Source organism: Anopheles arabiensis, chromosome 2 (assembly GCF_016920715.1).
Source record: "Anopheles arabiensis isolate DONGOLA chromosome 2, AaraD3, whole genome shotgun sequence".
In the NCBI taxonomy this organism is placed as follows: domain Eukaryota; kingdom Metazoa; phylum Arthropoda; class Insecta; order Diptera; family Culicidae; genus Anopheles; species Anopheles arabiensis.
In genome coordinates, this window is record NC_053517.1 from 73,660,568 (window position 1) to 73,687,268 (window position 26,701).

General features: G+C 42.8%; 3 protein-coding genes across 3 annotated transcripts in view; 1 reads left to right on the forward strand and 2 right to left on the reverse strand.

Annotated features, from left to right (window-relative positions):
- The window catches only part of LOC120894167, a 32,172-nt gene extending 15,598 nt beyond the window's left edge, over positions 1 to 16,574 (reverse strand). Inside the window, exons 1-3 of the mRNA XM_040296597.1 lie at positions 15,100 to 16,574; positions 14,864 to 15,039; positions 4,128 to 4,722 (exon numbers count right to left, since the gene is read on the reverse strand). Coding sequence (XP_040152531.1) covers positions 4,128 to 4,722; positions 14,864 to 14,894 — 626 coding nt within the window. The 5' untranslated portion in view covers positions 14,895 to 15,039; positions 15,100 to 16,574. The remainder of the gene's footprint in view (positions 1 to 4,127; positions 4,723 to 14,863; positions 15,040 to 15,099) is intronic.
- Positions 16,575 to 16,611: 37 nt separating this feature from the next.
- Positions 16,612 to 22,996, reverse strand: LOC120894159 (inositol polyphosphate 5-phosphatase E). The gene is given in 5 exon segments (XM_040296584.1): positions 16,612 to 19,365; positions 19,435 to 19,577; positions 19,580 to 19,696; positions 19,780 to 22,796; positions 22,867 to 22,996. Coding segments are annotated over 4 exon segments (2,508 nt in total). The 5' UTR covers positions 21,919 to 22,796; positions 22,867 to 22,996; the 3' UTR covers positions 16,612 to 19,256.
- A 210-nt stretch (positions 22,997 to 23,206) lies between these two features.
- Positions 23,207 to 26,257, forward strand: LOC120894181. Its single transcript, XM_040296619.1, has 2 exons — positions 23,207 to 23,428; positions 23,527 to 26,257. Exons 1-2 carry the CDS (start codon positions 23,393 to 23,395, stop codon positions 25,099 to 25,101), a joined length of 1,611 nt encoding a protein of 536 aa, XP_040152553.1. The 5' UTR covers positions 23,207 to 23,392; the 3' UTR covers positions 25,102 to 26,257.
- The last annotated feature ends 444 nt before the right edge of the window (positions 26,258 to 26,701 follow it).

Genomic DNA, 26,701 nt, shown 5'->3' on the forward strand with positions numbered 1-26,701 from the left:
GGAGCTTTTTTTCAGAGCTCCCCAGCAATTCCGGGGCTATTGTAGTTGGGCAACAGGTTTGATGGGCTATTGTAGTATATGTAGTTACTGTACTGATCTACGTTTAGTTACTGTACTGATCTGCCGTGATGATTTGCCCCAGCATCTATCCATTCACCACTACGGTATGAAGTTCTGTAGTATGGTACTACTTTAAAAGATTCCGATTTACTTAGCAAATGATAAATTAATCAAAACAATGTCTGTTGCATTTAAACTTTAGTGATCAAGCGAAATTCAAAATATTCTATTCCAAAATGACCCAAACAATAATATTATACATTAAATCGTTGTACAGTTATCGGATCTTTGACAGCAAAATGTCTTTCATAAAATATACACAAATTACATTTGATACAAAACAACTAAACTAAGCTAAACTGAAAGTGATATCAGACATTTTGATATAACCGTTACTGCTTGCATTGCATTAGAATGTTTGAAAACACATCCTCCTATAAAGACGTACAAAAACTGATAGTAAAGCATCATATAAAACGGCGTTGCGTTAACAGACGTGATCCGCGAAATAATTTATTTTCGAAAAACAAAAGTTTATTACTATACGTATCGTGCATCCCCACAATCAAGAGTAAATTTTCAACAGGCATCTCTAGAATAAGATTTCAATATATGTTTGATCAAAAACTAAGTTAAGAAAATGTATTCCTTCAATAGATGTGGGCCGCTTCAAAGGTTATAATACATTTAGCATTAAGCATTAAGAAGAACAGCTTGTTGATTCGTTCTAACGAACTATAACGATACATCTCGTGTAACATGTATCTAGTGTAAGCGCCAAATGGTAGGATACCTAGCGAGGATTTTGAAACTTGTCCTTCAACAAATTTATATGAATAAACCATAATATCTTTTTTGTGTTAAGAAAAGCAAAGGACAAACAATATTGTGTTCATTATTTTTCTTCAATTTGCTTGGGGTTGCCTCATTTCTTAGTTTGCGACTATTTGTCTTTGTGTCCAAGGTCAGTTTGGGTGTTTATTTAATGCCATGACTAGAGTGACAACTAGAGTAACAAGGAACAATTTTTATCGGCATTTTATTTGATGGTGTAACTTCTGTACTTGTATCAAGGTCAAAGATATACAGAAAATGTTAACGTATCCCATGTCGTTGAGCAAAACATTAAATTACATTACGGAACGTTTAGTAACCAAAAAAACTTGATTTAATACAAATCTATGCTGATTTCTTGAGAAGCTCATGTTAAAATACGCTCCATTTTATTTCACTGACATTTTACGCCCTTTCAATCCAAATCCGTTCAGGATATGCTCCCATCCTGCTGCTTATTGCGCCCACTCCCTACGCGAATACGCTTCCCCATCCCACTCTTTAACTGTCGCACACATGCGCATAAATGGAAAACTCGATGGAAACCGTTCCACCATTGTAAAGGGATAGCGGTGGGGAGAGAGGAGCAGGGGAGAAGGGAACCAGCGTTTGTGATGCTTTTGGCGGGGGTTAAAACGTACCAAGAAACGTTTCATTTCTAGGCAAACGGCAAAAGACAATAATAAAATGGAGTGTATCGTCGGGCGTCGTCGTGTTTGCCTTTCTTCATCGAGAAAACAAGCCGGCAAAACCCGTAGCCGGCTTGATGATGCTGGGGATGGATTTCGTTTGCTGGCACAAAGGAGCAGATTCCGACACGGCAAGGATTCATTCGCTGCGCTGCAAAGAGTGGTGCTTGTGCTGGGTGTGACGAGCGATTGTAAACGATATCTACATGACTTCACCCGAAATGTCGCCGGTTTTCCTGCTGCCAACATCACGCCGGAGCAAAGATTAAAGAATCAAAAGCCTTAAGGACGACACGGGAAGGAAGCGAAACAAGTATAACAATAAAATCTTCAAATTTATTTGTTTGTTCTATCTTGAAGAGCCATTTTTCGGTCCCAGAGAAACGGCGGGCGTGGTGATGGTGGTGGAATCGGTGTCGTTCGTTCGCTTCGGTTCCGGCTGGCCGGATTTCCAAGCTGCTCCAAATACTTTGCACGCAAACTGCTGCCATGTATCGGGGATGAAGACATTTTTATGTGTGGTGCTTCTAGCCGATAGCACGACGACTGCAAGGGGAATTGGCGATGAAAAGAAAATAAAACCTCTATCTCTCGTGCAATCGTAAAACAAAACAAAAAAAACCCAAAAACTGTGTGTTTTTGTCGTTGGTGGTGGGAACTTGGGAATTGAGGAGAAGAGAATAAAAAAACTGCTGTGAAAAATGGCGTCGTATTTCTTGTGCGCTAACTGAGGCACAAGCGGACCATTCATTCATCAGGACCAGAATCGAGGAAGGTTTGTGTGCGCTGTCACAAAATGAGTGTAATGTCCTGCAATGCAAATCGTTGACATTCTGATTGGAACGTTTCGGCTCTGTGATTCATGCGAACGCCATCCCCGGCTGGGGAATGGTGGGTATGCCCCAGATAGCTGGTAAAAATATTCCACATTTCGAAACCACTTGTGTTCGATTAATTAGATTTTCTTCTCGGGCGGTGATCTGTTGGTATGGTGTCACAGTTGCTTTGCATGAAAAGCATTTCATTTGATTTTATCTAAAATATTTCAGTTGTATAAATTAAATAAATTAAAAAAACAGACACACACACACAGATGCTGTGAATTTATAGCCCAAACAGATAGTTATCGCAATGGACAGAATTGTTGATGGGTCTTTCGGTGAAAAAGGGATAAGTTTTTAGTTTCGCGAGACTTTTTCAGAATTTTTAAAGCATAATTTTTGACTTGCTGATATGAAGAACATCTGATAATTAATCTGTTCAATTCATTTTCAAACGTTTAAACGTGTTATCTCAAAACAAATGTTATAAATCACTTTAAAATCTCTCAGGGCCCTTCTAATTCGATCAATATCATTTTTATCAACAACAAGTTTTGTTTGAAAAGCCTTTATCGAAAAAGAAACATAATGTGATAATGCAAATTTACAAATCTTTCATATTTTTGCGAGATTCTAGAATGCTACAATCCTCCAAAATATACTTCCCTCTTCATTGATTTGCTTCCTTTTAGTAGCATTTGACTGATTACAGCCGTTATCGCTAAATTTTTACTCTAACGCACCTATTGTGGTCCCAAAGACACCAATTTTTGACAGCGTGTCACAAGTTTTGTCTCAAAGGCATCAATTTTTGACAGTGCGCATCAATTTTTGACTGTGAGTCAATCTCTTTATTTAGAAAATGTTACCTAATTTCTGAAACTGTGTATCCTGAAATTATTGAAACTAAGTATTAATTCAATAAAGATAAGAAGAGTTTAATTTCATTGAAATAATTTAAAATAAAATAATTATGATGCCAATTTTACATGTATTTTCAGGTACAAACTCTCAAAAAACAATCAAATTACACGGTTTTTGTACTGTTTATGTGATTTAATATTGCAATTGGTAAAAATTTGCTTTAGAGCCAAAATTAGGTGGCAATGACTGTATTAACTGTACTGCCACTTGGAGCAAACACTAGAAGGAAAAAAAGTGCAGCCGATTTTTTTTGTATTTGTTTTTATGATTGAGTATTCACATTGTGACAACTTGCATAGAGTAAACATTTCGTTCCAACTGTAAATCCCAATGAATTAAAATGTATTCTCTCAAGCGTTCTATCCCAGGGGGAACTACGAGTTGAACGATGTTTAATAAGCTTGTAAACTATCGAGTAACACAACCCACAAAACATCCATTTGCTCCTCATTCCAGCGCACGTCTAGTGATGGATAGTACGTACCTAAGTTTTTCCTCTCCCACAGCTCCATAAACATAAAGATCGACGGTCTATTTTGTGGTTAATTTTATGTTTGCCTGCCCGTAACACATGACACGAGCATCAAACACGGGTCCTCCCCCCACACACATACACCGTTTCGGGTTTGATGTTCTAAAAGTTGTGTATATGTGTGTGTGTGTGTGTGTACTAATCACACACCGAAACATGGTGGTTGTTAGATCGACAGAGCCCACAATGTCCTGTCAGTACACGTATCCTCCCACCGTCCTCTACACTTGAGGGATTTACACAAAAGGAAGCAAAAATTACACTCACCGTTCATAGTCGAAGCGACAGTACAGCTTGCCGTCGCGCATAAAGCAGGAATGCATGAGCCGGATCGAGCAGGAGGTGCACTGAAGGCATCGTTCGTGGTACGTAATGTCAACCACCTTCATGATGTAGCGATCGCAGATCGGACCACAGCACTGCCCGCACAGGGACGTACCCAGCAGCCCGGCCAGGTGTTCGGGCCCGTCGCCACCGGAACCATCGCCGTGCTGCTGCTGCTGCTGCGCTCCGATCTCACCGTTGGCGCTTCCCGCCGTCATTACAGCGGCGAGGAGAAGCCGCTGTCCTTCGGCCAGCGTGGCGGCCGTCACACTGCCACCGGTAGTCGTGTACGCTTGCTGCGAGGAGCGTGGCACCGACGGCTGTAGCGTGGGTGTGCCGGTCGTTGTAATTGGTGTTTTTGCACTGCAGCTACTATTGCTACCAGGGATCATGCCAGGGCCCGGGGTAGCCGTGTTGCCAGCGGTAACATTCGCACCGATGTTTACACCGTTCGTACCGTTCGCGTGTTCGTTGTTCGTCAACGAACCGCCCGTATCTGGTTCCGGCTGCCCAGCGCTGCACTTTGACTCGATGGGAACTGAAACAGATGAGAGAGGAGAGAAGGGTTTAGGTAATGTTGCGTTATAATATGTTTTTCTCCCAGCACGTCAATGGGAACTGTTGTTTGCTGTTCAGAGCCCATCGTACGAGGCCTATCAGAGAGCACGATCCGTGGGTTCGATTACGGAGACGGGGTAAGCGGTCGGGCGGAAAAGCGGCCCAGGCGGGAAATGTTATTTGCTCAGCGCAAATAGAAGGAAAAAGAGGCTATGTAAGCAAACGAGCAAGCAGGCAGTCAACCCGAAGGCAAACACTGCTATCGCCAGAAGGTCATGACGGAGAAGGTAAATGATGGTTTTCCACCCCGGTTCATATCGAACCGTTTTCCGTGTCAATCGTGGGCACTGGCGGGACATATGAAATAGGAAATCAGAGTCCTCATCATCTTTTGACATTTGTTTGTCCGAAAACTTGGCCCGGACTCGATGTTTAGTAGCGAGTTTTTGGTGCGCGTGGAACAGGTTTTTGGGAAAATTACACTTTACGAAACTGACGAAACAACTGCAATAACGCAGGGAGCAAACATCGGGTACTAAAGGGGAAGTGTATGGCAAGAAATAGTTGAAAATCTGTTTAGTAGAATTTAGTAGAATTGAGTGGATTTTCTTCTTGACGGCTAGACCGAGTATCCTTTCTTGGTAATTGTATTTCTGTAAGATTGATTCACTTATGTACATCTTTTAACAAGTTTATCTTTTAACAACTCTGTTGCAATAACAAAACCTCAAATTTTATATTAAACAAAACTCAACAATACATCAAATTGGAAAATTAACCAGATATAAGAAAACTTTATATATTTACCATGGAAACAAATGAATTGCAGCACAACAAAAATAAATATAAAAATAAATTAACCAATGTACAAACATTAAATTTTGGTTGTGCGATATTAATTCTAAAATATCTTATTTTGTGTCAAACTGTTCATACACGTGCAAAAGATACAAATACAATAAAATGGTATACGCGTCAAAACCAACACAAACATTCCCATAGTGCAACATGGAGCAGCCGCTGTACGAGTTTTATGTAAATTTATCAAATTATTCGAATCTTGCGCTCCAATAGTGATCATGCCGGTCGTGTTGTTTGTGTTTTCCAGCAACCCTCTAACAACAACATCTCGTCGCACGGTGACTCCTCTAACATCTTCAGCCCAGTTCAGGCATGGCAGCCAGCACGAGTGGGATTGGTAATTTTGTCCCTCGAAATCGACTCTCCTCTCTTCTCCATCCTTTGCTGGTTTTGCTCCAACCGCTCCAAAGAAGCCCACAAAGGTCTTCGGATATGCCCCTGCTGTGTGTTATGTCGCACCCGGACGGCCCTGATCCATAAGACGACCATCCGATCCGTAATCAGTGTAAAAAGGGAAAAATTAATTTTAATCAAAAACCCTCCAACCGTCGACCGGTGCCGGCTTCTTGGTGCTTCTTGCACGTGCACATCAAACGATCCCAGTTTTGTGTTGGAGGCTGCATATTTACACGTTTGTTGCACCTGCGAACGATATTATGCGACCCAACCAACCAACGCAACACCCCTCAATATCCCTGTGTTTGCAGCTCCTGTAAACTGACCATCGCTTCGTCCACTCCCCACATCCAGAACCAGAACGGGCCGTGTTGGTCGTTATGGTTGCGTTTAACATTTCCACCCCACCCCAGAATGTGTCGACAGGGTGTACCGGGAATAAAGTTATTTGTTTTAAAATTGCACTTTTCACCGTAACCGTAAGCCGGCGGGCCGGTGTGTGCGTGTACGCATTTTGCACCGAGAGTGAAAGGCGAGCGATTCCGAGTGTGCCGATGTACGTACGTGTCGCCCGTTTCACCGCTCCATCCGCATTCGCTGGGTACGTACGCAAGGGATGCTCAGGTTTTGCATTTTATTGACATTACAATGTTGCTCAAGTGATGTTATGAAAATTTCCTGTGATCCATCCATCCATCCTTGCGTGGTGCTCTAGCTGCATGAGTGCATCGGGATAGCACTGCCATTTGCGACTGCAACGGAACGACTGCTGCAAGTGCCGTGCACACGTGCACTCACTGTGCAATTGACTGTAATTTAAGTGATACTGTGGTTGAGTGGTAAAACACGATCCTTGGAGCACGGAAAACTTGGCATGATACGGTACCTGCACTGCGCGCTGCTACAATGCTGCATACGGCAGTGGCAGTCGAATATGCATATACATTACACAGAAGGCTTACTTCAAAAGGCCACAGGTAAAGTGTTTACTGAAGGGGCTATAGAAAGGTAACATTGAATTGAGCAACATTTGATAGTGGCATTTTTGTGGGTAGAGATATGATGAGGGAATATACGTAGCACATTGAGTAATGTTATTCTACCTCAGACATTTCTATTGCATTTGAAGAGTTTGTAACTTTAAACTAGAAAAGGATCAACAGAATATTAAACTATTGCAATAGTTACTGTTTACACTTATGGCTAGATTTTCCAATAAATTCTAACCCTTTTTCTATTCAAACTTTTATAAAGGATTCATTTTGATAAATGACTACTGAAAGACTGCAATAAAATGTACTTAAAAATGGACCCAGAATCGAAAGCAAACTAAAGGGTCTCCAAACTTTTCAATTCGCGGGCCGCATTGATTCGTAAATAACGTTGTTGAGGGCCATTTTGACTTTACTTTTGGTAATGACAACGTTTAAATCTCGTTTTCATATGAAAATACTTAATGCATATTTTAAAATTCTACATTTTTCTTTTATAGTAACTTGATTTTTGTCTTGGTTTAGTAAAAATTAAAAATTTGATGAAAATTGTCAAAATAATATGATATTATGATATCCTTTGCAACATCATCGCGGGCCGCATTATAGGCTCTCTCGAGCTCGCGGGCCGTAGTTTGGATACCCCTGATCTAATGTAATATCACTAGAACTAGCACTATTGCAACAAAGCTTTAGTTTTTCAATAGCACAAGGTTTGAGGCATCATTATTTCTGTGATCAAAACTGGAACTAAACCGAGAACATGGAAATTCATACTGCCCAGGTTATTAAACATTACAACATAACAGAACAATGACTAGGATCAGAGGCAATGAGCATGTTGCATCTGCGACATAAAGAGGAGCATATTATAGAAAGAAGGAAAACTATACGAGATCACAAAGGCTCGCCGAGCTCAAAGGCAAATGTGAGTGTTGAATTGTATCCGTATCAGTGTATCTTGTACCAGGAGAAACGTTATTGTTCCGAAGTTTATACGTCAAATGGAGTAACTTGGATCAGAATGGATTTGATACGAAAGAGATTATGGTATTGTTTATCATTTTATATAAAATACTTTGAATAGGGTTAAACCTACGGAGCACTCGCGTAGTATAGTCGTCAACGGGTACAACTTAATAGCATGTCGGTCATAGATTCAAGCCTCATGAACGGTCCCCTCCCTAGCAAAGACTGACTATCCGACTGCGTAGTAAGAAGAAGACTTTAAACTACAAAAAATATAATTTGAACTTCAAACGTATCTGTATTGTTAAATTAGGAGCTACTTTACTGAAATGATCCTAATATCCACAACAACTATCCAAACACATGCTTCTTTACAGCCATTCCGCATCTGTAGCTAGTTGATGGTTGATTCGAGCACTTCGAGCATCATTTGTTGCTTTGTTGCACTGTCTGTCCAAAAGTCAGGGATCAATAGCACCGGCAATGAAAACATGCCAGATTATAAGCGTTAATGCTATCAGCAGCAGGATACCAAACTAACAAATGTTACGGAGTTCGGTGTCCGTGACTAGGCTCGCCTTCAATATACAGTGCCATTTGCTGGGCCGGGGTAAAATGAAAAGAAGAGAAAACATACTGCGCTGGCGTGCCCTGGCAGTGTTATGATCGGATTTAGCAGTCGCCTAAGCAGCCAAAGACACCTGTGCCGGAGTTTGGTGACTGATTTTCGTGCGGCGCCACATTACGCCCTTCCAATACTGTGGGTCGGGTGTTCGTTTGATGGATTTATCCGATTAGCTTTCACAGTTTAGCACCCTTTGATGAAAGGGCCAAGGGGAGGTGTGCCTACCATTGACAGTGCCGGAACTAATCGATCATAAACAATTACACCTCTCGGCCAACGACGGAGCCGTAGAGCTGATGGTAGAATAGAATGACAGTAGAACGATGATGATGAGCTTCCCCTGTCAGTGGTGGTTTGTTTGGCGCTGCTTTCAACGCACACACACACTTGTGCAAAAAATAGTAAAACAAAGTAAATGCTTCTGATCGAACGATGGTCCTGACGCAACAATGCCGCATCTTCTTCTTGGTTATTATTATTTTTATTGCCCGGCTGACGCATCCCGCGCCCAAAGAATCCTAATTATGCATGCACATACCAGTGACCATTTTTATGCTAATCGCATCAGCGTAACAAAAGACATGCACCAGAAGAGTAGGGATCACGTCGCCACGTCCGACGCGCACTGCGATGAATTATTTTGCCCTCTATCATCAGCACACCCGGCTCCTGGGAGGGGACCGACAGCAGACACCGGTCGGACAGGACAGACAGGCAACATATTTGAGTTCCTTGCCCTGTCCCTTTGCCACCGCCAGCGCTTTACGCCGCGTATGTTTGACGCCGAGCCGAAAGGATAAATGGCACGCCGTGAGCTGAGGCTCAAACCGCGACCCCTCTCTCTCTCGCTCTCTGGGTTGGGGTGGTATTGGTGGTGTTTCGTTCCGCACCGTATACTTGGCTTCCCTTGGCTTCCCGCTCCTGACAGCCAGTTCAAGAATCTGTCCGCAGTGAACGAGGCGTAAAACGGCGCAAGATATTAAAGTTAACCGGAAATCGATGCACTTGCTGTACGAGCGGTAACAGCTGAACGAGGGAAGGAGGAATGTTTTTTTTTGTTATCATTTTTTGAAACTAGGACAACGTGGCAGTAGAGGGCGAGTGCCCTGTGGTGCCGTGTGTAAGATTTTGGCGGAACTAATCTCACCGTAGGTGGTGGCTTAGATTGCGGAACTGGCGAAACCTAAACAAACGAGACAGGGGAAGCCAATAGCGATAGCATGTTGTATGGATTTTGTCTGTCTCTACTGGATTTGTTTTAAAGCATCGGGTGATGTACAACGTTTTCTTACTATTGCTACTTTAAATTTATCGAGAAACAGAAAGATATAATCAAAATTGTTGGCTTTTTCTACTAAAATAGTCTAAAATTTGAAAAATAAATGAAGGGATACTTGCACAATAGACGAAAAAAGGCACCTGATTCAACGTCAATGGTTATTTGGTGGCTGTCATTGTATTATATTGTGATTTACCAGGACCAGTTTCTGGCTATTGCTCTGTAGCGAATTCTTTTCTCTTCGGAAATTGATGATGAAAGTAATTTTTTATCTAATTTTTTTTTACAGAAAGCTAGTTATTCACAATCGTTATTATTATAATTAAATTCAATAAAGTTAAAGAACACAATATTCAATCCTTTCGATAGATTTGTACAAAATATCTTGACTTTGAACATCAAGAAATGTAAGAAAAACTGCGTTTACGTAAAGAGTACGTCGCATGGCAATAGTTATACATAAATATCGGTATAATTTATGTAACAAATTTCCGTAAGACCACAGAAATGAAACAACTGATTGTTTGAAGCAAATATTCATGCAATATTTAATACGAAGCTTGAGGCTATTCAGGGTAGCTCATTTTTCGGATTTGCGTTTAGGGTGATTTTCCATGGTTGCAACTTGGGCTATAACCGCGATCTTCCTTCTTATCTTACATTTCCATATCTACTTTGACATGTCCCTTATCTACTTTAAAACCTTGAAAGAAAGTTACACATCATACAATATTGCCGCTCACATTGTTTTTATCGCTTTTAGTTGTAAAAATGGGAAAGAGGCTTTTACTACATTTTAAATAAATGTTAAATATTATGAAAGCTATAGCTATGTTTCCTGCTGTTTGGAAACTGTTGGATATTAGTAGATTTCTATTTTCAATCCCATATACACAAACATATAGCAGCCCAAAATAACTAAAATATACTACCTCTGTTTTGTTACTTGAGATATTTGAAACTGCATCCAAAACCGCTAAGCACTTTACATCGAGTGTAAACCGCTATGCACCTTATTCATTATGATCGCTTCATTTCTCATTTTGATTCCAGCTTTAATGCAGAGCATTGCTGTTAATGTTCTCTTAAATTTAAATCAACTTTTTTTTTATTAAAGTTTTGGTGCCGCTAGAAGGTCTTGTACGATAGGTTTGTCGATTCGTACAAGCTTTAACAAATGCCCGGACCATAACAAGTCATAGTCCGCATGGAATGTACATAGACCATCGTACAAGTGGTACATAGTGGCCTAGAGAGACTTAGATCAACTAAGTTGTTGTGCCAAATAAGATGTAGAGGATATTAACTTACATACAGAAAAGTTATTACAGCAAAAAAGCCGAAATCGTATTTCCATCATTTACATAAATGAAAACCATTAAACATTCGATGTTGTTTAATTGTTCTTATTATTTGTTTAATGTTGCACCTCATTCGTAGCACAACAATGCCACAATCCGCTGTTTATTTACCATCCATAATAGCATGTTTTTCACGCCTAACCTTCTCAATCTTCTGTATCTTTCAGATGGTCAGTATGTTTTTCCACACATATCAATTAGTTACTACGCACCAGGTAGCAGGGAAGGGAAATCCGAGAAAAGTCCTATGCCTTGTTGTAATGGACAACTGAAGGCTCCTCTCTACCGAAGACCTTGAACCCACTCTCCCGCTATCCGCATCATCCGCGACGGCGTGTACCGCGTCTCATTTCACAGCTCATTCACTATTCATCGCTCGGTGTTAATTATGGAATTCGTTTGTTTCCGACGTAACGAAAACTTTTGATGCCGCCAAACGGTTAGAATTTCGCTAGCCTTGTACGTACCTTGCCTTCCTTTTACAACGCGTACTGGCTGACTGCTGCCTGTGGGGAGAGGGTTTAGCTAGAGGAGAAAGTATGTTGTTTTCTTTTGTTTTGTCTCTTCATACCCCGCGATGGAAAGGTTCGTATCGTTGGAAGCCAGCGCGGCTCGTCCATGGTAATTTGAATGCGTGCAAATGGCAGAATGTTAACACCTCGCACCCATTAAAGGGACCATCGGGTTTGGTTCGGGTTCGCTGTTGAAATGTATCTCCTTCTCTCAACGCCTTTCCCTTCTGTACGACTAACCAGAAGCAGTGTAATTATGTAGCGTACTCTCGCATAAATTACATTTGCATCGTTGGCATTTCACTTGCCTGGTCGGAACGTTTAAATCGGTCACATGAAATGTTAACAGGATTCAAAACACGATCCTAAGTGTCTTCAAAATTCGTTAAAAAGGCATAACATTTTGTGAAATTTAATCTAAAAGTCAATAGTTGCGACATTACGATTTGCTATGACGATTTTTTTATAACAATTTGATTGTATTCGATTTATCGTCTCGTTTATTAAAATAATCCAAACAATTATTTAGGAATTGCGGGTCCCTTGATGACTTGTGTTCTAAAATAGCACATCATTTAGAAATGTTATAAGCTTTATATTCTATGAAATTACTAATGTAAATTTCTTATTATGGATTTATATGTTGAAATGTATGCAGCCGTCATGCTAAGCTAACAAATTGATAAAACTTAAATAACGATAAAAAAGTACTTGTTATCATTTCAAATGCTCAATCATCATTTTAATTTTTAATCATAGCTTTATCAACCCTTTGCCAGTCCCACGAATTTTAAAAAGCGCATAATATTTCCTGATTATGAATCTGTTTTAAAGCTGAATACAACGTCAAATTAAGCCAACAACACTGTACTCGTGTCCAAAAGCAAATCAGTGCAACCGCCAGCCGCCACCGACACATCGATCTTTGCCGAGCGACGACGACGACAGCGCGACGACATGTGGCGCGCGACAGGAAGAAATACTTAAATAAACATTTCGCTCAACATTATGTAACATTTATTCCTATCAACACCTTCATCCGGCTGAGCGCCGTCGGTCGCCCGCACTGACAATGGAGGCGAAAGAGTTCCCTGGAAAAAGAGTTAAAAACCCATCGGGCGATCATCATCACCGTCCCGACGGTTTCGTCGCTCTTAATGAGACAGCGAAAGCAGTAGCAGCAGCAGCAGCAGCAGAAGTAGTCGTCGTCATCGTCGTTTTTCGCAAAGTTATAAATCTCTCCACTCCCGGCGGAACAAAACTTAGGAAATAGGCAAGGGTGTAGCTTGACACGGTGATGCGGGGGTTCGCTTCAGGAGGTCCACCCGGGCAGCCTTATATGGACGCGAGCAAGCAAGCGTAATAGAATAGTCACCAAGTGTCTCCGTTTAGGATGCTATTTCGCCTCCCAAACTGGCTCCCTTACTTTCGCTCATTCCAGTCTGCCTATTGCCATCGATTTATTCTTCCGCCAGATGCTTCCAGATTCGTGGTTCGAAAGGTGACGGATATCGTGTTTCCCTTGTATTGTGTGCACGAACCAACCCAACCTAGCCCACACACACAGAGAGAGAGAACGAGATAAGGAGAGAGACAGAATTTCTACTTCCACAAAACAAGAGCATGGAATGGTTCTAAAACCTGCACGAAAATCTGTATCAGATACATTGGTTCCAGTCGTGTGGACAAAATTAGTAAAATATGCTAAATAAGTAGCAACATACGCAACTTTTATGCTGATGCTGGAATAACCAGCAGACGACGGCTTTGTAAAGAAAGTTAAGACTTTGTTGTAAAACTTGCAAAAATACAGCGAGGAGTTTCGTGCTATGAAGGATGTTTTGAATTTGAATGTAATTAAATACTGCTTTGTGCTTGGTTTCACATGCAAATTGTAAGGAGCAGGTTGAATAAATTAAAACACTCTGAACATATGTTTGTCGAAAGTGATGAATACTTTACAGCAACATTGCTTTTGAAATCACAGTGAATGGATCCAAAAATCCAAGAAAACTGCTCACCAACCAAACCAAATCAAACGTAAGCCGAAGCAAGAAATAATTTCGAATTAAAGCTAAACTTCATTCATCATCCAGATAACACAATAAATAGATTAATCTTTTTATTAGATTGCATTATAAGTTCAATTAAGCCCGTATAATAGATGTATCGCATTTTCCATTATCAAAAAAAAAAGAGCATGAAGAAAGCAATCAAGAAAAAATGCAAACATTAGAAGGTATCAACAAAAAAAGTAAATATCATGTACCATGAAAGAAGAAACAAAAACAGTGCGCTCCAGTTTGAAGAAATATGCAAAAACATACCATTATATCTGCAAACATAACATGTATTGATGTTTTAAATTGACTCAGTTCTAAATTATCTATGATATAAGTATTTAAATATACAGACGTGATACTCAAGATACACGGTTCATGGGACCGAAAACGGCCGGAAAATACCGCGTAAGTCGAAACTCGCGGTTTTCAGCGAAAATATCACTAATTTTCGTGTAATTTTGCAAGTAGGGGGTAGTTTTAGCCTCCTTATTGATTATTTTAAATGATTCTGACTGAATATAACATTTTTAAACCTTTAAAATGAATTTAAACATTCGATTATTCGGCATTCAACATTCGGCATTTAACAATTTTGCTTTAGTCAAATCACTTCAATTGGCTCAAAGAACTAAAATTTAGAAAACCGCGTATCTTCGAATCCACTTTTAAACGATACCGTGTATCTCAGGGACTACCAGTATACGTCATACATATCTAGAAATAATACAAGGAAGTTGTTAAATTGTTAAAATAAAATGATTGAGCCTTTTCATTACAGGGCAGTAGATAAAATTAGACAACTTTTAAAAGAAATTCAGAAACAGAACATTCCTCCAGAACAAAGATGACACAATAATCTGATACAATAAGCTGATACAAAGCAAAATTCGTTGATTCGTGTATAATGCAACACACAGATGCTATTACAAGGTTGTATATGTGCTTGCTTTACCGACGGTATTTGCAATATCACCACTTCGTTGCACTGTTTGCATCAAACAGGCCATGTAAGCTCAATAATGTACACAGTCTATCTAACGCAAACATACATAAATTAACTTACAGTATGATAACTTCGGCTGCTGATCGATCATTTTCCCGGTATCACATGAGAGGAAGGGTTGTAGCGATGGCGTGCGCACAATTGATACGATGTTTCACGAACTTCTTGCTTCACTCAATTTTCACCCATTGGATTGTTTCGCACAAACAATCAATCACTTGTACTTTTTTTAAGTTCTGCTGGTAAATGCTGTTGGTTATTATTTTTCTCATTACATTTGCATCGACTCCAACCACCTGCTTGTCCAATACACCTCACACGCCTTAGTAACACACATATTTCTGCCTCATAAATTCCACCACAATAATGATGCACCAGTAACAAATTCTGACGATGGCCTCACAACTGCTTGTAGTGACTTTCGTGTTGAAAATGAACTCAACTGACACGGAAACTGTTCAGCCGTACGTTAACGTTATGGATTGTTATTCTGTTCGTTTCGTGTGCGGTTTGGTTGTCGTTGGATGCAATCTAGTTAGCGTCGGAACGAAATGGAAGTCTCCTAAACATCTTGTTGCTTCCCATATGCTAGGAAGAAACTCAATTCAATCTATACACACACACACACATACACAAACTGACAACAAACGCATTTGGAAGTGGATTTGCTGTTTTTTTAACCAACAAATATCACAGTCTCTTTGTTTTTGCTTCTCACTGATGTCACTTGTGTACGGGAAGCTTTAGTTTGGGAAAATCTTTAAAGAACTCAGCAGCACACCCATGCACGGACGTCTACGGCGGAGGCATGAATTCTGTTTCCGCGTATCTGCCCCGAAAGAGAGGTTATGTTACTGGCGATTCTTCATAACGATGCACTAATCCCGCATCGAAAGACGAAATATCTCTGCATATGTTTCCGACGATTCTCGTACAGACACATGCACCACTACCACCACTACTACGGCCACTACTACTACAGCTTGCATCCAACACCATCAACACTACGGTCCTTGCCAGAACACACAAGGTGACTGCTGATCCATCTACCAGCGAATCCTACGATTGGCTTCGTTTTGTGTCTAGTAAACAGTAAGCGCATCGTCGTGTGCAGTGGTCTGGTTCGGCGTACACATAAGGCTTGTTCAGTGTGAGGTTAGGATACTTTGCTGGTGGCTGACACACAGCAACACAAGCGGAAACCGTGTCTTCACCGTATATGTTGGCTGTAGGTAGCAAGCGCTGGCTGGGGTGGTAGCGTTATCTTGTCATCATGAAGGAATTTTTTTTCGAAGGAAAAGCACAGTTTTTCAACTACTGAAACATTGGCTGATTAGGGGAAGAAATTGAAGGGGAAGTGAAGTTGCCAAACGAACACCGGAAGTATCACAATAAAATGGATAAGCCGCCAAGCTTGCGATACATGAGACGGAACGTTTTGTTACAAGTAAACGCAGTTTTTACCCGTGGAAAACAACGAGAAGCGCCAGGAATAAAAATTCTCAACATCGCGTGGGGAAAAACACAGTGAACGGAGAAACGCCTTGAGAACAAAAATGGCGGATGAGCGAAAAAGAAGGCGGGGCTTGTGTTGATGCATCATCAAAATCGTCACTAGATGGCGCGTTTGCAATGGCTGCGTTCTTTTTAGCTGCGTACGTTCCTGCGGATCAGTCGGTTGGAACATTTGAATAATTTTAGTGCAACAACATTCTAATGCTCTCCCACATTTAGCATATGTTCTAGTGATATTAGTGTAAGTTTGGTAAAAAAGGGAAAGCAGTAGTACGCTATGTTTTAGAGAAGAATGAAAATGGTAAAAGAAATCAGCGTTTCATCACTGATTTGATATTTGCTTTTATTCGTACATTCATTGCTGATCAAGATGAGCTGGTTCTTTTGAGATGCATTACTATTGCTACTTAACCTAGAGAGCCATAGTTTAACTCTGATGGCACCGAGTTCTGCTGTGTGCCAAGAGGAGCGCTACTCGAGTACATTTTCTTAGATGCTATAAGACTGCTATTTGTTCTTTTTTACTGCACGTTATGAGATAGTTTTCCTTTGTTTATATTTCTTCTAATCCATAACGCAGTTGGAAGATATCGATACAGTTCCCATTTGAGACGCCTTAGAGATGTATATGTATATTATGTAGCCTTTTTTGTGTTAAGTTAAGATCACCTATCTGGTAGCGTTGAGAATTGGATGAATTTTAAGAATTGTCGTTCACACGTGTATACTAAACTGACCAGCACACAAGGGAATGGATGGTTTTTGTGGTTGTTTGTTTATGAAACTGATGTCCTTGGAACTGGCTAAACTTAAAGTACTTTCGCTAGATTCTAGACTTTTAATAGCCAAATTTAAATATGTGAACTACTGGTAGAACACAAAACAATATCCAATCGTGTAGTAGTAGAACGCTATGTTTTCACTCATTCAAGGGCCGGTTCCCGTTGGAGAATGTATAAAGGAATGCATGCATCGTTAGTGGAACATGATAATAATCGAATATATTGTTTATAAGCATCCAGGATGATAATGTTTTTTTTAAGTACGGCCATAAACTTCGCCATTCCAATGTTGTATCGTGCGACTAGTCTGACAGTTGCTTGTTGATGTTTGTTAGTAGCTCGGTTTTTGCTCAACCGCCAGTGAGCGTCGTATATGTTGTTTTGTAAAACAGCAAAAGGCACAGGAATAAGAAAGTTCTTTGCTTCTTCACTACTCGAGATAGTTGGGTTGGTAGGCTCAGGTCGAACACGATCGCTACTGGTATTAATAATATGAATCTCGCTTTCAGCTGATCTACAGTACTGTATCATATAGGAGTGTAGAGGTTTCATACAGGTGTATATTGTTTTGTTACGAAAAATCAATCTACTACTACATGAGCTATCACACCAAGTTCCTATTTGTGGAACAGTTTTTCTTAACTAGCGATTTGAAAGCTTAAGATACGGTAAAGACTTTTGTAGATTATATTATTGCCAAACTAGTTTCAAATTAATGATCATGCTTATAGTATGTTATCTTATGTAGAGTTAAACAATAAAATAATTAAAAGATAAAATCAACTCAAAAGATCCATAAGCAACTAAGTAAATCTATAAATGATTCAGTAAACACGCAATTGAAGATATAAAAAAGCGAATGAATAAAAATGAATAAAAACAAAAACCACATGAATTAAATGTTATCCACTGAACCTGATGACTAGAACCGTGTTTTTTTAAGATCACAACTCATATAAACATAATAAACATATAACGTACTCGCGTAAATTGTCAATGCTTTTCTGCGCAAAAAAGTAAAGCTGTAGTAAAAAGTAAAGTAAATCGTTCCTAGCATCGAATTGACGTTTTCTAGTGCATTAGATATGTTTGTTCAGCCTCTGCAGTTGTGTGAGATACACGGTCTGAAAGCTGATTCGAAATATGCACTACTACAACAGTTAGTTTGTCTTTCAGTTACTCGAAATGGTTACGTTCCCTTCTCTTCACAAACACTTATCGGAACACATCACGATGCTGGTCTAGTGCTGTAAACCTTTCCACTCTGCGTTGCTGCAGTAAGTATAGTGTATACAATTTCTAATAAATCTAAACTACAGAGAAAGGCTACAAGGTTTTCTTTTGTCTTTTTACTCGCTACAGTCACTGGCAATCTATCCTGCAGTTAGGTCATTATCATTTACCACATCTAGTTGATGCCTACCGCTATGTTCCATATCAGTTTCTGGGTCTCAATTGCATTTTAGTAACGCTTCTATACACACACATATACACTCACAAACGAGCTAAAACACTTACTCCCTAGTTTAAGCTAATGAGCCAATGAGCCTTGAGAATCATCTGTTTTTGGTTGGTTTTACTCGGTTAACTGTGTACTCGAGTAGATGACTAGTGGTTGCGATCGATGGCATTTACATGTGCGAGACACTTACTGCACATCGCTGACTAGAGTAAATGGAGAAGGAACACTTAAGGCTTTCCGTTGAGAGAGAAAATTCTTGTAAGTGGCTAATGTTCACGCCTTCACACTGACGCTCATAGTAATTTTTTTTTATCGTATTCAAGCGCACAAGTGGCTCGTAAAGTAATTAAAGGACCGCATATCAGTCTGCCAATACGTCTGCCAATACGGCATGCCTTACCACAATACGTTTCATCCACTAATTTTACGCCACCTCTATGTAATGGTAGAGTTTCGATCTAGTTTTAACACCTTACTCTGTGGAAGCTATATATGTCTTATCAATAGTAAGCTCCAGCATTGCACATTGTCAAATCGCTTGGTTTGATCAATTCATTGTTCCACTAAAATTCCCTGCTTGTTTTCGCGCTAAAAATGTCCTCTTATGATCCTATTGTTGAAAAAACCTTCCGCAATCTTCCACAGAGCCCTTTTTACGTATCTTTTCTTACCTTTAACGGTCAAACAGCCGGCGTCATTGAATATTGCACACGGCAGATGAACCTGCTCCCGAATTGTCCAAGCGCCGCTTCATGCCTTCCAAGTAAACTTCACGGTTAAACAGTCCTGCCGCTAATGGAACGCTTAAAAAATGCACAAATTGCAACCGTTGATTGCTACGAATCACACACACAAAAAAGACGACTACTTACGTGTCAATGCCAGGTCGAATGATATTCCGGAACAGTGCCCATACCGGTTTGTGATCGGACGAGGTGATGCTTTGCACTGAATCATACGCAATACATTTGACCGGAGAGGGAGGATGCGATATTTTGCCTCCTGGTGGCAAATTTGACCCCGCCGGTGCACCGTTGTCACAGGGAGTGGTTTAAATTTGTACAGGATACGGTCGGTGTACGCGGGCGCACGCTGCTTGCTGGACGAATCGAAACGCTGCGTTCCAGGATCGTACTAAAACAAATTAAACATACAAAAAATTTAAACGCAGGTTCAATAAACGCTGTTAGCATTTCGTTAATAGCGTTTGCCCATACCTTGTACGTAGGTGGGAAGGTAATTTTAGCCTCGCGGAATCCTCGAAACGCAGCCCCGTCCGAAAGCACCGAGGTGAGCTGATCCGTGTGCATAAAACCGTGCGGCAGGTGGGCCGGCAGCGGGAACTGGGTCGTTTCGATCCACTGCATCAGCTTGTCGCGCGGTTCGCTCAGCCGAAAGTTTAAATCCCCACACCAGTACACACTGTCAAAGTTTTGCGTGACGTCCTTGTTCCGGTGCTTCACCGTAAGATTGCGCGGCAGGTCGAGCGCGTGTATAATCTTCTTCACGTCCGACACGCGCTCCTTCACCTTCTGCTGGTGGGCTGTTAGATGGGACGTTACAAACAGGAACGAAGTGCCAAACAGGCAGAACGAGATCGCCACCGCACCCTTCGTGCGAAAGGCTGTACCGGGGCGCACCGACAGACAGGCGTCTTCCGGTTCCGAGCAGAACCAAATCAAGTCGCGCCGGATGAAGGCGGCCAAATGGAGCGTACCGAGACTGGTGGAATGTAGCAGAATGTGCGATGGGCCGAGCGTTTCCTGCAGCGTCACCTCCCACTCGAACCGCTCCGAGCAGGACTCTTGCGTACCGAACACAATAATATCGGGCACGTGCTCGAGTGCGGTCGGCAGCACAAAATCGTTCATCTGGCGCGGCGGACTTTGGCCGTTCATGTTCCACGTGCCGATAAAGATGGTAACCTCGCGGGTGGGAAGTATTTTGTCCAGCTCCGTTGCACCTAGCAGCGACGTAGAGCCGAGCCGGCCGTGCAGAAAGTTGCGCTGGCGTGCCTTTTCCGCCGGTATCAAGTTGAGCACGTGGGCAGCCATCAGGGCCTGCCGGGCGAGTGAATCGGCCGAGCCCGGCGGTCCCTTTACGCCCGTGTCGGACTCGTCCGTACCGCCGTCGCCGACTGCACCGGTCGGTACCATGTCGAACGACATGGATTTGCGCGATTCGTGCTGATCGAGCGAATCGCACCCACCGGGCAGCAGCAGATCGTCTTCCTTTTCGGCAATGTTCGGCGAGCTGTAGTGCTGTTCCATCTTTTCGTACCCGTCCATGTTGCAGCGATGCAGCGGTGGAAGAAAGCGCTCCTTGAACCGTGACTTGCTGGACATGATGGCGCGCTGCGTGTGGTTCTGGTACTCGCGGAAAACGATCGGCTTCGTTACGACGCGATTGTTCACGAGCGAAACGTTTGCCTTCGGGCTGCGCCCGCTTACATCCTCCTCTTCCTGGGGTGTTTCCACCCGCGGGCCCACTTCCAGCGGTCGCCGGTGTCGCAACGGGCTCGTCTTTTCGATCGGATAGCTGGTGCACGTCTTGGCAGTTAGCTCCAGCTTTAGCTGCTGCCGGCGCTGCTGCATCTCGAGATCGTACGAATCACTACCGGCACTGGAGCTGCCCGTCGCCGGATGCGAGTATCGATTGCGCGGCGGTGATTTCACGATCGCCTCGTCGATCGAGCAGCAGAGATTGAACTGTCCGCCTGCTCCGCCGCCAGTGCTGGCGGATGTGTTATTTGATCCTGCAACGTAATTGCTCAAACGATTGCCGAGCGAGAGTCGGGTAGAGGACGCGTCACGCTTTCGTACAGCGGTCGGTATTTTCGTCACCGCTGAACCCTCCGGCCCGGTGGACGAGGTCGTGGTGGTAGTAGTCGTCGTCGATGACGTCGAGAGCAGCTGGTACGAGTTGGTATCACTCGGGTTAGACGAATCTTGCCGCTGGCTTGCGCTGCTGGTTGATGTGGTCGTAGCGGTAACGGTGCCTCCATTGCTGTTGCTGCTACTGTTGTTGCGGTTGTTGTGGTTATTGTTGTTGTTGCTGCTGCTGCTGCTATTGTTTGCTGTTGTCGCTTTCCGCAATGCATTTGGTTGTGTTGCGGGTACGGTATGATGATTACCGACCAGACTGAAGCTCGACCCACTGTCGAACGTTTGCTGCTCGTCTTCGCTCTCCGAGCATCGCTGCGGCTCAACACGTGACGAGCGTTTCGAGAGTAAACCGAGAAATGGTCGTTTGCCCTTTCCACTGGCTGTAACGCTGGGGCCACTGCTGCTGCTGTTAGGATGCACCGCAGCGGCGGGAGGCTTCGAAGCACTTGGCTCCGGGACCGTTTTATCCATTGTGAACAAACGAACTAAACCAAACGATTTCCTATACTTTCTCGTACGCAAGGCGCTGGAGGCGCTCAACACGATCGTCCAAACACGCTGTCGCTTGCACTGCACACACTGTCGTTATATAAGACGGTAAACATCCCGTCCCGCGCGAAGAACGTCCTGCAAAAGGCTGCAACGATCGGGTTCCACTGCAGCTGGTAACGAACTACGGCGAGCTTACGTTCATGGCCACCACGGCGGCAACAACGACGACGACGACATCCACGACGACCGGTACTGTAGCAATGCTCTCCGTGCATTGTTATTTATTTTTAGCCACCAAACGGACGGTCCACTCGCATGCTGTGCCCTTGATTTATATGATGAAGCTGATGGTGATGGTGACGATGATACGCCTCTATCGACCGCATGAAATGACGGAGACATGCAGCAGCAGCAAGAGGAAGATACGCGCTCTCGGTCTCGATCGTGTGCTACTGACATCGTACCAGGTGTAAGTGGTGACGCGGGTGATGCTTCATGCATCATCGTCATCATCATCGGCGTTGTTGTGATTGCCGTATCTACCGACAATTCTCCGACACGGTGCATTCATCCTGAAACAGAACAAATACCGTTTCGCTGCAGTAGAAGCGATATCCGGCGGTAGTGTTGAGGGGGATGCTTTCGCTCATTTACATCATTGCTAAATCAGGTGAAAACCCCCAGTAGATTATGACGATGACGTAGTAACAGCACTGAACGTACTTCGACGACGGTGGTGTCGGGGTGGCAAATTATCCTTGAAGCTTCCGTGCCGCACAGGAGCGCTCTCGGGAGTCTCCTGTCCGAGGTAAACAAAAGCAATTAAAACAACGCACCCCACGGGATTGTTCACATTTCTGAAAGCAGACAGTATTGTAAAGTAAGTTACAATGAACCCGAGCTCGCTTCTTTCTTGCTATTGCGCACACAGTAACCGTGAATTGTTTCGTTCGACCGGAAAGAATCACCACCCCCGTACAGCCAGCTAGCCACCCGGTACAGATGATTGCCCCTTTTTCAGGATTATTTATTTACTTCATCTGTCAGATGGGGTTGACATTGCAAAAAAGGATATGCGAAATGTTGGAAATAATTTTGAAATATTTGTTCAAAACTAACATAAGAAAATGGGACAGCATTGAAATTGTAATCTGAATACTCCAAACTTACTATAAAATCATGAATTCTTCGAAAAAAAATAATAAAAAAAGTCAAATTTTCTCGACAAAAACGAAGCGCCCTTTGTGCTGGCTCCTGGCGCAACTGACAGCTGTGCAGCTCGTTCCCTTGACAGAATATAAACAATCGAAACGAAAAATAAAAGTGGTGTTCATGCAGCCAGCGACGAGAGTTAGATAGTGAAAATAGTTTGTAGTTTGCGTTTCCAAATTGCCCTCGTCCTGCGGGGACTATCATTCCCGTTCGGCAGCTGGACGGCATCGAATCCGTAACAATGGACATCAACAGAAACAATGCGTTTTTCGAAAAGGTACACAAGCTGGAAGATGGCGTGACCCCGGGGGAGATTGTGATTTTTATGCGTGTGTGTTTTTTTTCTGGCTCTCTGGCTAATTTTCCCTTCCTTAGTTGAAACAAAACGTTACGGATTCGTTCGATCGATTGCGCAAAGCGATTGATCTGCGAGAGAAGCTGCTGCTGAGACAGCTGACCGTAGTGGTGCAGCAGGCGCAGCACATCACGTTCGAGTACGACAGCATCCGCTTTCTGGGGGACGGTGAGGATGAGCTGGTCGGACGCATCCGCACGTACGGCAGGTACAATATCGACAATTTTAACGTAATCCTCCAGAAGGAACCGTACGAGAACGAGGACTACATTCTGCCTTCGAACGATCACGATCTGATGCATAAAAGCTGCCGCCAGGGTGCGGATGACGAGCGCAATCCCGAGAGCGAGGAGATTGTGGTGGAGTTCTTCAACAATCGCAGTCTTATCAAGGACAGTGCCGAGATGGTACGCGAATCAATTATAAATCTCACGTTGAGCGAGAGTCGTGAGCTGATCGATCGGACGATTGGAATGCCGAAACCGTTCCTGGATGCAGCTACCGTCGACGAACCGACAAACGATGGCCTAGAAACGTTGCGTGTGTGTAAAATCGACCCAACAGCGCACCGATTGTACAGGGGTCGTTGCTCCATACCGGATCTGCCGCCGCTCGATTCGCTTTCCTTTCAAGGTGAACAGCAGCAGGACGATGGTAGTAACAACAACCTGCAGGGAAGCGTTTCCAACGGCAACGCCAAACATGGTCGCAATGTGTCGCGTGATGGGGAAAAGTTGATTTCACTTTCGCTGCCGCCCCAGCGCATGATACCGAAAGCCTCGCAAACGGATGGACTGCTTGTACCCAGCAATACCACCACCAGCACCGATTCCGAAGGAAACGTGCACGAGTCGTCTGCCGCCTGCAAAGCGGCGGTCGACAAGCGTATGAAAAACGTAAATCACGTTACGATGAACAGCTGTGGCAGTACGATAAATCTTAAGAACGTCACCAATCTGACGATCAACTCCTGTTCGGAGCGACCCCAAATGAGGGAAAAGGAGCACGCGGTACCGAAGACTTCGGGCGCGGATCAGGGACCTTCCGAGGAAGGCAGTCCGGAGTGTGGCTTCTACAAGCGACTCATAACGGAGAACAAAATCCTACGCAACCATATACTAAAGACGAAGCTGGGCGGTGGGACGGGTTGCGGAAGCGTAAAATCACAGCCTGCCGTGATGAGTTCGTCCGTCTCGGACCGCTCACTATCGTCTGCGACCGATGAAACGCTTTCCAACTCGAAACAACCGTCCAACGAAACGGCGGACGGCGTCTCGAATAGCAGCAGCAGCAGCATCGTCGCCCCGAGTGGCCCAGCCGAGCCGGAAACGAACCTCAACATTCCACTGTCAGAGCAGGAACTACGGCAGATGCTGGACATGCCTTCCTCGATGTGCGAGAAGAGCCTTTCGTTTGTGTTGGGCGAGCTGTACGGCATGCCTAGCGGGTTGGCCACACTAGCGAATGCCGGGGCGGGCAAAACGAAGGAACACACGATGCAGATTCAGCAGTGGCTGAAGCAAATAATCTCCGAAGCCGAAACGGAACCGTTTCAAAATGCGGAAATGCTAGAGTTTAGCAAAATTCACGATTAGGTTTATTAGGAAGAGAAGGAGCGTTTCGTGAAAATCATCCTGTCGGTAAATGTTCCATACAAGTGTTTTTACCTTTATTATCTGTGCGATTACAGTTGCTGATGATTATTGTCTGTGATTATTTAGGTTCGATATAGATTTGGGTTAGAGAGTGAGGAAAAACTGATTAGGGTTGGGAGGGAATGTCTTTCGATATTCACCAACCGTGCGCCCTCGTCAAGAGTTTGAATTTTCCTTTTAAAATGCTGATACAACGATTTCATTACCCTTTTCACTGCTATTATTTGCACATATTTTGCTATGGGTGTAGGTTTGATAGATGTGTCTCTGTGGTTTGTTTTCTATGTTTTTCTTCTTCTTTTCTTAAATATTTACTAAACTATCGATTAGTTTGTATTGCTGGGTTCACTTAACAGGGTGTAATGAATTAATTGTCCTTTGTTTTTCCCACCCAGAGGTATCTTATGCCCATTGTCCACATTCCATTGTTCGATGTACGAAACCATCCTCCCTCCCTTCCCCTCCTTCAAATCCTTTTTCGATTGCGTGTGTGTGTGTGTGCCATTGTGAGCGACGAAAAGGTACTTAGCTGTAACGTAGTACTTGATAGACTGCTTTTCTCACGAGTTTCGAGAATCGTGGCCTGGTGCGATAAATAGTCATAAGTATTTAGTATCTGGCGAAGATAGCAAAGATCAGCTTCAAACGGAGTCATCGGAAGCAAAGCGGGCAGCACACTCGTCTAGGTAATAATACGCGATTCATGTTAGTAATACTGTGTGGAGTGTTTTGTACGTTTTAAATGTAGTGTGGTATATAAGGAACAATTTAAACATAACACTGCGCCGGTTTCCTAATTCAACCGTACATGCATTGCTGCATTGAACTCACATTTTAACAATTTCTCGCTTGATCCGCGGTTTGCAAACGTATCTCCAAGTATCTGCAAGTTTTTCAAGGGTAAATATAAATCATACGTGTTGCATTAATGATACAAAATTGGTACTTATGGCAAACGAATGATAAATAGAAATAAAGTAAGTGTCTCAATGAAATATGTCTTTTCGATTGATGCTTTGTCAGAGACGGTAGCGCAATGGCGTTTTCAACATAAAGCTTCTTTTGTTAAATAAATATTTCTAATTACTGGCGAAAAGATGTGTAAGTTTGAATCTACAGGACCATTGTCGAAATAGGGAGTAAACTTTGCTATAGTCGTGAATAGTGATGGGAAAATTTAAGTTTTCGTCGGAATCGATTCCGGCTAGCTCCAAAGTTTTCTGGAATCAGATTCCGGATAGTAGGTCCAATTCCGAAATTAGCTCCGAAGTTGGTTCCGGAAACGGCTCCGGAATTGGCTCCGGAATAATAATCGGTTTTGGAATCAAAATCGGTTCCAGAATCGAAATTGGCTCTGGGATTGGCTTCGAAATCAGAATCGGCTTCGCAATCGTACTCGGTTTCGGCATCTCCATAAGAATAGAGGTTTGGATACAATTATGCTACGTCTTGATGGCTGCAAATAATCAAAATTTACTTGCAAACGATCCATTCTCATGGAGATTCCCGCACTTGCTTTTTAAACTACATATATCAATTC